Source organism: Haliotis rubra, unplaced genomic scaffold (genome assembly GCF_003918875.1).
Source record: "Haliotis rubra isolate DU_JTF1 unplaced genomic scaffold, ASM391887v1 Scf1208, whole genome shotgun sequence".
Lineage (NCBI taxonomy): Eukaryota > Metazoa > Mollusca > Gastropoda > Lepetellida > Haliotidae > Haliotis > Haliotis rubra.
In genome coordinates, this window is record NW_025765124.1 from 119,369 (window position 1) to 131,028 (window position 11,660).

At 40.7% G+C, this 11,660-nt stretch overlaps 1 protein-coding gene across 1 annotated transcript; it reads left to right on the forward strand.

The window, feature by feature from the left end:
• The first annotated feature begins 706 nt into the window (after positions 1-706).
• LOC124264712 (monocarboxylate transporter 14-like) lies at positions 707-4,079 on the forward strand. Its single transcript, XM_046699483.1, has 3 exons — positions 707-1,038; positions 3,304-3,447; positions 4,009-4,079. Exons 1-3 carry the CDS (start codon positions 840-842, stop codon positions 4,077-4,079), a joined length of 414 nt encoding a protein of 137 aa, XP_046555439.1. The 5' UTR covers positions 707-839.
• Positions 4,080-11,660: the final 7,581 nt, after the last annotated feature.

Sequence of the window (11,660 nt, forward strand, 5' to 3'; positions counted from 1 at the left end):
AAAAGAAGATGTATGAATCATAATGACATTTCCCTCGTGTTGTAAACACATGTATCTTACGCACAAATCTGTAATGAAAAGAGGAGCCTAACAGTTGACACTATTTGTATTTTCAGTAATTTCTGGAACATGTTTTTCTCCAAATGAGAGACAGGCCGGTAATGTATATGCTGTTTATGCAAGCTCATGCCTCTTGGCATATTGAGACTTTGTACTCATCTAACATGATGGAGTAACATCTAGCCCATTGCGTGAGTGAGTATGGGTTTACGTCGCTTTTAGCAGTAGGGGCGGTAGAGTAGCCCATTGGTTAAGGCATTCGCTCGTCACATCGAGGACCTGGGTTCCATTCCCCACATGGGCACAATGTGTGAAGCCTAATTCTGGTGTCCCCCGCCGTGATATTACTGGAATATTGCTCAAAGCGGCGTAAAACGAAACTCACTCACTCACTTTTAGCAATATTCAATCAATATCACGACGGGGGACACCAGAAATGGGCTTCACATATTATACCCATGAGGAGAATCGAACCCGGGTCTCCGGCGTGATGAGCGAAACTACTAGGCTTCCCCACCGACCCCAAGCCCAGTGAGGCTCAAGGTAGGAATCAGGTCCCTAGAAACCTATGCTCGTCGTGGAATGCACCTAAATCGATCGGATAGTAAGGCTTTTTGCGGGTTAACGCTAAAGATTATGTCAGTTGCGTTTATCTGTAATTATGATGGCAAACCCTGGATTTATTTGGTTCAACCTTGGTTATTTACATGCAACCATCATTTGATTGGGAAAATGCGTGGCGTTAATTAACTCGTGTATATTTTCAACGGTAAGTTGATATGGCGAGTGCAGCCAAGAACATCGACGGAGGCTGGGCTCGGGTCATCCTGACATGTGGCTTCTTCTGCATGTTTTTGAATGGATTCATGTGCTATTCCGTGGGCGTTATCGCCGAAGCGTTGCTGGAAGAGTTTGACGGCGACCTTGCTAGCACTGCTGCAGTTGGAACGTCTATTATCGGCATCGAACATTTGTTAGGTGAGTTCAACCAGTGAGTGAGTTAGTATTTAGCGTCACATCGGCAATATCTCAGCCATATCGTGAAGAAAACAATTTATACAATAAAAATGTAAACATTTTGAAAAGTAAAATCTGTCGACGATGGACAGTAAAAATACTCGAGTATCACAGATATGAATATAAAACTAGCATGTAAATCTGAAACATTTTCATTGAAGAAGACAATACAATAGAAAACACGGGCTATAGATCGCCAACAACTGAAGGTAGAGCACCATACTAGGAACCATGGGGACTTACATTACTTTTGCTACCTGCATGGACTCCAGTTGACCCATAAAATGAGTGTAAAAAGATCAATGATTCTTGTGTAAAAAAATAAACGTTCTTGTAAAGTACGTTATGATCACTTAGACTAAACTCAAATAATTGTTTTCACTCCGTAAATGTGGTTTTCATCAGTGTATTTATGAAGTTAATAGTGTGCTGCATGAAAACTGGAGACATGGTTATGACATACTAAAACGAGGGAGTGACGGAGTTCATATTTAACGTCACATCGGCAATGTTTCAGCCATATCGTGACGAGAACAAATTTGCGTTGATAAAGAATATGTGCATGTTATGAAATCTGTCGTCAAAGGACATTAAAACAACTATACTATCACAGTGAAAATTAAAACTAGCATGTAAAGTTAAAACCAATCCTTGTAGCTTAATAGAACTGTAAGTTCACACATCATAATACTATTTCCTTTATAATATGTACTGTTGAATTCATTAAAAACATAGATAATGACTTTTTAGTTCAGTCTGGAGACATTAACGTACATTACTAAATCAGTAATATCCTCCCTTTGCGCTTTTGAAGTTTCCACATAAAAGCTTGCGTTCAACCAAGCAAATACAATTGTCAGATCCATGAAATGAATATACATTCAATTATATTTTCGCATGATATACCCTTTTAATATTCTTCCCGGTACATGTCGCATTAAAGACTTGAAGCAAAATGCAATAAATGTCAGAAGCCTTAGTGGGTCTTGCAGTATCAAAACCAAACCAAACATAGGCTCCGTAAATGAGTGGGGAGTTGAACTCGAACCTCGACGTGAGGCGCGATGGCTTTAACCACTTGGCTAACCAACAACTCTGAATAAATATCCACATCTACATGACATACCTCGACACAAAACCGTTCTGCTAACAACGTCCTGTGTGCTTTAGTATGGTTTTACACCGCTTTAATCAATATTCCAGCAATATCACGGCGGGGGACACAAGAAATGGGCTTCACACAACGTCAAATATCTGCTTATCAACGGAGAAATTGATTGTCCAAGTTTACGAGCTGTAATAATACTAAACTTTTACTTAAACAAGATATTTGCTTGATGATATGTACGCCTTGGTGCGTACACATCCCAAATCAATGTATGGTGCGCCCGAACTGACAAAATAAGGATGCAAACATAATTATGATTTGAATATAAATGACTATTTGGGGTTTTAGACATGTTGCGATGCTTTCTTTCATGTGTATATTATGAAAAAAAACGATGCACGCTGCATACCAACGGCGTGAAGCACTTCAGTAATGCACTGACATTCTCTGGATCATAATTAGTGCAAAAGGTGAGAATCGAACTAACCAACTAGGGATCTTGTGTTGGTTGCACAGGCATAGGTTCGATGAGATAGTCACTTGTAACTATTTCAGATCGAACTGGCTACAACACTGCATATTCGTTCACATAATGCCTTTAAGTACCTGTAATAATGCATAATTATACATTGGTACAGATAAGCTGCGTTTCTGCGTAAATTATGCAAATACAAGTATTTATGTGAAAGCTCAATTCCTGTTAGGTCTGTTGCGTACAAGTACGCTTGAACTTTTGTAAATACTCAATACTCATCTTACATGCGTACACACAAAACTGTCAAATATTAGCATTGAGGTTACAGAGGATAGATCAAATAATGAGAGCTTCTATTTCGCAGATGAACTTGGCAACTCTCTGTCTTTCTTATCGTTTCTCATCTTACAGATCAAATATAAATAACAAACCCATAAACCAAAATTTAAACTTTATTATATTTTTATGATTAATGGAAAATGGAAAATACCCAACTGAGTTTGAGTGAGGTGGGTACAATTTATTTTTTTACTCAAAGGAAAATTAGGAAACCCAATTGAGATGAACACAAGGGAGTACGTAACTCAATGACTCTAAACGTTATCTGCAGCTCTGTTATATTTATAAGGTTTTAATTTTCCAGGTCCTTTCATTGGCATTGGTATTAACATAGTGGGATGTCGCTGTTGTACGATATTTGGAGGTGTCGTTGCAATGCTTGGACTGGTAGGTGCATCGATGTCAAAGCATCTATCGACCATGATGGGAACCTTTGGAATTTTGAGTGGTAGGTTTCTTTTGTCTTTCGAAATCCTTTCGGGTTAGATCGCCAGCAAGAAGTGTTATTTATTCATTTTTTTTATTTCAACATTAAAAACAAAATCCCCTGCTTTTATTGTTGGTTCAGTTTTATTTAGGATTCATTGGAACATCATAATTATCGGTTAGATGCTGAAGGATGAAAAAAAACACACAAAAAGTAGCCAGTAGGTTTGGGTTTTTTTCATTTCAACATTCAAACAAAATCATGTGCTAATATTATTAGTAAATATCGAATTCATTGGAAAATCAGACTTATCTTCTTACTGCTGGAGGATAAAAGAAGAATTTTTTTTTTAAAAGTGGCCAGTTAGTCTGTGGTTATAGGTTTCATTTTTTTGACCAATTGCTCTAAATGTTAATTAAAACTAAGAATTCTAATAATAATCGGAGATGTGGAATTGATATGTGACGCTTTAGAATCTCCTCAAATTCTTCTTCCTTTTCTTGATTCCTGTACCAACTACAGCATAAGTATGTGTTTATTAATCACTATCAAATAGTGACGATACCGTGTTTACGCTGACAGGTGGCGCCTCCTATCCCTCATATGTCATCCGTACAAAACACGTGCAAAGGCAAGGAAATATAGGGACTTGATAGGGATGAAGTCCAAAGAAATTCGTGTCATTGAATATGTCTCTTTACAAGACCCTGGCTTGATTTGGTGTATTACTTTAAAGCTGAATCTAGTGTTTTACTCTAGGTATCGGATATGGCTTTGGATTTCTGCCAGGGAATGTGATGGTCGGTTTGTACTTTAAAAAACTGCGTCCCGTAGCAGCTGGTATTACAATGGCTGGAGCTGGTCTTGGAATGTTTGTTGGTTCTCCTATCATTCGCTTCCTCATTGACGAGTACGGTCTTCACGGTGCTTTTCTTGTCATCGGAGGGATTGCCTTCCATTTCTGTGTGTTCGGTTCTTTAATGAGACCCTTGGAAAATGACAGCAAATCCAAATCAGCAAGCAGTCAACTTTCAGAAACTCATCCACGTGCGCTTCTTGTGACAAGAATGTGGATGAAGACGAAGGAAAGGATGGGTGGGAGATGCTCTTCCAGGGTGTGGAAGAACTATGGCTTTTTGTTATACGTCCTCAGCATCTTTGGGTGGAGTTGTGCACAGTCAGCATGTTTGTTGCATCTTCCAAACTATTGTATACAACAGGGTTCATCAAAACAAGAGGCCGCTTTCTTGTTTACAATTATGGGTATATTCAACGTATTGTCCAGGCTTTTCACGGGACTGGCGGCCAATGACGAACGCGTGAGTAGTCTCATTCTCCACATGGGACAAATGGGCGTGGCATCCATCTTTACATCACTCCTCCCGTTGTACTCTCACACGTATGCTGGGCAGATGGTGTATGCTACAGTAACGGGGATGTACATTGGGGGAGTAAATACACTATTGACGCCAATACTGTTTCTGCTGCTCGATCAAGAGGATCTTGCACTGGGATTCGGCATGGTATACTGCACTGCTGGAATCGGATACATAACTGGACCTCCTGTTGCAGATAATGGCTATTTTGCGAGGAGCAACGTACAGAGAAAGCTATTTGTTTGCAGGCAAGTATATAGAGAATACTACACGAGGTCTCATTACATACGAATTATACGAAACGAGTGACCTTCCTATGGTATCTGACCGAACCAAAGCGAGGAAGGTTTCATTTCTATTTCTCGATAATGAACCTTTGAGAAAATTCGCAGTGTTTAGTATCTCATTTACATTACATTAATCCAGTAAAAGAGTGTTTTCTGCTATATATTTCCGGCACTAATATTTCCAAATCCTTTGTAAAAAAAAACCTTTTTACACGAATTTTGTATAAATTTGATTTGTTCAATTGACTTGACGAACGTGTAAGTGTATTGAATGATTGCATCTCTGACTAAACCTCAGTAAAACTTTCTTTCTTTTAGCATCTATGTTCCAGCTAGCTAGCATTCTGATCATGCTCATACCGCTAGTCCAAAGGGTGGACAAGAAACTGATGCCAAATATTAACCAAGACATTTCCGTGACTGCGGATGAAGCAGTGGATGAAGGATCTAAGTTTCTGACTGACCAAGATGAGATCATAGTACAAAGATGAGAGCCATACTGATGACTGTGGGAGGAAGAATACCCAATAAGAGAGTGACGTAGAACAGACGCTAACGTCAGTACTGAAGATCAAGGGCATATAGATACCGATATTGGAAGAACATCAGTGATGGTGATCGACTGAGGGCAGAATCTAGATGTTAGAGTGGTAGCTAAGACCGTGTGGAAATCTGTATTCCAAGAACATCAGGGGTGATGTGAGACTGAAGGCAGAATCTAGAGGTTAGTGCAGTAGCTGAAGACCATGTGGAAATCTGTATTCCAAGAACATCAGGGGTGATGTGAGACTGAAGGCAGAATCTAGAGGTTAGTGCAGTAGCTGAAGACCATATGGAAATCTGTATTTCAAGAACATCAGGGGTGATGTGAGACTGAGGGCAGAATCTAGAGGTTAGTGCAGTAGCTGAAGACCATGTGGAAATCTGAATTCCAAGAACATCAGGGGTGATGTGAGACTGAAGGCATAATCTAGAGGTTAGTGCAGTAGCTGAAGACCATATGGAAATCTGTATTCCAAGAACATCAGGGGTGATGTGAGACTGAAGGCAGAATCTAGAGGTTAGTGCAGTAGCTAAAGACCATATGGAAATCTGTATTCAAAGAACATCAGGGTTGATGTGTGGCTGAAGGCAGAATCTAGAATATTGTGAAAGCCTCTGTTGGCTAATGTGTGTGAATGTATCGTTCTGACAAAACTGAATAAGCTTAAAAGAAGAATTTTAACTGAAAGTATTTCAAAAGCTGCTGCAACACCCAGTGTTCAGTAACTGTGACCCGAAAATTTAAAGTCACATCGGCAATATGTCAGCAATAGCATGACTAAAACTAGTTTAAATTCATAATGGTCATCCAGTGATAATAATTGAAACAGAATCTACATGTCCCCACCAATAGCACTACATTCATATTATTATTATTATGTTTTACAGATTAAAGATAGTATGCAGCAGAGAGGGTTCGGGTGATCCTTATTATTATTATTATTTTTATGCTAATATTTGTATAGCGCCAATATCCAGTTCAGCTCAGCTGTTTTCCCTCGACCATTGGATTTCAATCTCAAGCGGCACATTGTATTATCAATCTCAACTCCCTGAGGACCATACAACAAATATACAAATATTAGCCTAATAATAATAATATATTCATACGTGATTGAGAACAGAGGATCCACTTAGTACTTAAGGTGAGGGATTTTTAAGTGAACATATGGTGTTAATAAATGAAAAAGTAAAGAGGTTAGATATTAGTAACTTAAGGTTATTTATACCTGTATCAAAATGATGTCCATCAATGATGTGTGACTGAGAGCAGAAACTAGAAGGCAAAGGTCATTGTGCTGTAAGCTTTTTATTCCTCAATCGTGTGGTAAATTGCTACAATAAGAAAACAGATAATTACTTATATTGCCAAAACATATTACAATCTAAAGTTCTAAACACATGGGCCAAAATACACACGTTTTCCTAGCCACAGTTAGCAGAAAGTGATTTTATGAATGCTTTATTCAGTTTAAAAAGCACATGGCATAAACTCTGAAAAGAGTCTGATAGAAATTCGAACCAAATTTACATTAAATGATAGAAATATGGGTTACAATGTACTGCAAAACACTATCAATCATATTGAGTGTGTACTTACACCATTGGGAACTGGAGTTTGGCATGCAATGCCTTAAAACCAAATTACTAAAAAACATCGCGTGTGCGAGTGATAACAAACTGAAACCTAAAACCAGGATCTTCCGGTGAGATGCGACACAGAAGATTGCGCAGTGCATACCACTAAAATAAATTGTGCAAAACATACTGCAAATACATAAGTGAGTGAATGAGTTTAGTTTTACGCCACACACGGTCAGCAATATTACAGCTATATGGCAGCGGTCTGAAAAACAACAGTCTGGACCCGACAACCCAGTAATCAACAGCATAAGCATTGATCCATGCAACTGGTAACCAATGACATGTGTCAACCCAGCCAGCGAGCCTGACCACCCGATCCCATCAGTCGCCTATACGACAAGCATGGGCTACCGAAAATCAAACCTAACCCTAACACGGGTTACTAAATACAATACATACAAACTTGTCACATGTGACAGAACAGTCATATTTATACAAAAAAGGGCCCGTGGTAATGAGCTGCTGTGAAAAGAAGCTCATGTCAGTAGTGAAGGTGAAGTCCATTTGAGTCCTGAATTGGGAACAGTCTCCTGTGCTGAGACGTGACAAAACAGTATCTAGTGCTGAAATTGAAGCCGTTATTGATACTTGGTATGGGAAGAACATCCAGTAGTAATGAATAACTGAGAGCAAACCTTGGGCAAGATGGTTGACGACGAACCGAAACATTGCCCTAAATCTAAACATGATACTTCCAAGTGAGTAACATGTTACTTCCAAGTAACCGAACCTTCCAGTAGCCACATTCCATGTATATCTCATCAACTTGTAACATCTTCTAGATGTATATTCAACCAAATATATTTTGTAACATAATTTATAATAACTTAAAATGTTGTTTGTACTTTGATATGCCTGCTTTTAAACTATGATAATGATAATCATTTTAGTGAGTGAGTGAGTTTAGGTTTACGCCGCACTCAGCAATATTCCAGCTATATTGCGGCGGTCTGTAAATAATCGAGTCTGAACCAGACAACCCAGTGATCAACAACATGAGCATCGATCTGCGCAATTGGGAACCGATGACATGTGTCAACCAAGCCAGCGACGACAAGCATGGGTTACTGAAGGCCAATTCTAACCCGGACCTTCACGGGTCGTCTCCAACATAGAATTGTAGTCACGTATTTTATAGGCGGTTGACGACCATCCGCAGTAAATCTACGTGTTAATGTAAACCACATCACCGATCGTGACTGTCATCTGGTTTCATATAACTATTCAGAAGCATGGAGACTGCCACCACCATTAGCTAACATTGACAGTGGTGATAATCATTGTTTTGGTGATTTAACACCGGACTCAGCAATATTCTATGTATAGGGCGGCGGGCTGGAAACAATCGACACATGCCATCGTATCCCAATTGCATTCATGCTGCTGCTCGCTGGATTGTCTGGTCCAGACACGAATATTAACAGATGTCAGCCATATAGCTGCAAAACTAACACAAAACCTGGAAATAACCGAGTCTGTGCCAGACAATCCAGTGATCAAAAGCATGAGCATTGGCAGTGGTGACAGGATGTGGGCTAAGTTCAGCAAAATTTCAGGGAAGTATTTTCAGTTGGTATTACTTACTGGGGATAATTGGTTATTGTCATATAACACTTACACATTTAAAACATGCAAGGGATACCAACTTAAATCATTTGCGGGAGAAATAGAGAATCTCCCCTCAGTGTCTTTGAGTGAGTGAGCTAATATTTAACTGACTGAGTTGAGTTTTACGCCGCTTTTAGCAATATTACGGCAATATCACGGCGAGGGACACCAGAAATGGGCTTCACACATTGTACCCGTGTGGGGAATCGAACCCGGGTCTTCGGCGCGACGAGCGAAAGCTTTAACCACTATAGGCGACCCCACCGCCCCAGCAAACATTTAAGGTCACATCGGCAGTATTTCAGCCATATCGTGACGGGAACAATCTATAAATTAAACCAACGCCATTATATGAGTTTCTTTTAATTTTTGATGCTGTTTTTGAGTTCTGTTTTTGAATTATCCGGTTGTTCCGGTTTATGGGTGCGACTTCATGGAGTATTAAACGTAAATGGAAGAGATAGGGATCTTGTCCTCATTGGCGTGGTGGCAGCGGTTAACCTACGCTAGTACAGATTTCAACACACAGAGATCATGTTATCAGGTACAGGTGTGTAAACCTCGAATTTAACCGTGAACAATGCAGTGGCCACTCAAGCCACGTGTGTCGTTACCTTACTAATAGTAGCGCTCGTAAAATCTTACCAACATGGCTAACATCCGAGTCCCGAAGCAGTGGCAATTCACAAAGAATGAGACAATTAACTCCTTTGGAAAACTGGAGGCAGAATTTGGTGTGCATCTTATCTTTAGATGCAAATTTTGCCCCCTTCCTCTCGCTGAGGGCAGTGCATGGCTGAAGAAAACTGCAGCTACCCACTGAGAGGATTGCAGAATGATGGTGAAGATGTATAGCAAATACAGCGCAAAACGGTTGAACAGAAAAAGATACACCTCGAACTTATGCTAGGGCAGATAGCTAATTACTGTACTGTCATTAGCAGGAACTCCATAATCAAGAATTCAACATCTGTTCAAGATATCTGGCAAAAGATTAGACACCACTACGGATTCCAGTCAACGGGAGCTAATTTTCTCAACCTTGTTGAGATCAAGATGCAGCCTAATGAGCGCTATGAAGATCTCTATCAGCGTCTGGAGGCATTTGTAGATGATAATTTACTTGCTAACCGTTCTGGTATCACTCACCGTGGTGATGAAGTTTACCAAGATGAAGACCTCACCCCAACACTAAAGAACATGGTCGTTGTGTTATGGCTACAGCTTTTATCTCCTCAACTCCCCCAGTTAGTGAAGCAAAAATATGGAGCTGAACCGAGAAATCAGACGCTTGCATCTCTGAAACCAGAAATCTCCCGGGCTATCTCTTCATTGATGGATGAGCTTCACAGCATTGAGGACACGAAAGCTATGAGAGCCGCAGCATTTTCTAGTAACAAACCTAGAAGTAACAATTTCAAGCCTCGTCAACAAAACGTGTGTGTCTAGTGCAAGTCAGCAGGGAGACCAGCATACAATACTCATTACTTAAAGGACTGTAGATATGTACCTGATATTGACAGACGGCAGATGTATGGCCGCTCTCGTCTTGTGGATGTTGATGACCCAGTCCAGGGTGACCCATTCTATGGCGAGGGGACTTCTGATAGCGACGACCAGGACCCCAGTGTCCAGTTTGATCAACCCGTTATTGGCCGCGTTGACGTCATCCAGTCGCCGTTCCTCAATACACCCTGTGAGACTGACTTTAGATACAGGTGCTACAACAAACATGGTCAGGGCTTCCGTTCCTCAGACCATCAAACTACCAATACGCCCGACTTCACAGATGGCTCGTCAGGCAGATGGCATAACACCCCTAGACGTAGTTGGGGAAGTCCATTGTCAGTTGACCCGGGACAACAACACATTTCAGCTTGACGCTTTGGTCGTGAAACAATTTGACGTCGACATATTAGCCGGGAACCCCTTCCTCGTTAGTAACGACATTGCAACTCGCCCTGCTAAGAAGCAGATTGTAATTGGTGGTAGAACTATCGTCTATTACGGAAAACAAGCTTGCAGTAATGCTACAGCGAGACAGGCCCAGGGTTTTGTTCTACGTGATCCTCCACATTAAATAACTGTGCTACCTGGGGATTATGTTGAGCTTGTTACCCCCGACGTGCTCCAAGAATAATGCAACATGGGCACTTGAGTCACGATTTGATTCCCCTAGCAACATGAGGTTAAAACTGGAAATGGCCTGGCTACGCGTGTACAGGAGGTGTCATCAGTTGGTAATATCATCAGGGTTACTAACACAACTGACGAGCCCTTATTGTTGAAAAGGAATGAACATATGTGTCAAATCCGAAGCATCTCTGCTGTTGATTCGGTACCAAGTCAGCAGGTAAATGATACAGGAGGCATGGGGACCCGTTACAAGACACCTACAACACCCTACTCAGCCACAGTAACAATCGACCCTGACAACATTTTCCCGCCAGATTTCAGTGGTGCTTTCAGAGAATTACATGAAGAATTTGAAGAAGTTTTCAACCCACGTGTATCCAAGTACAATGTATCCAGTGGGCCTCTCGAAGCTGTGGTTAACATGGGTCCTACACTGCCCCAGAGGAAAAGACGCTTACCCCGCTACAACAGAGAGATGTTGACAGAGCTTCAAAATGAATTTGATGAACTGGAGGACATGGGCGTCTTTGCTACTCCGGAACAAATGAACATTACTGTAGAATACCTGAATCTCTCTTTTCTGGTTCGCAAGCCTGCAGGTGGATTACTATTGGTAACCTCATTTGGCGAGGTAGGACAA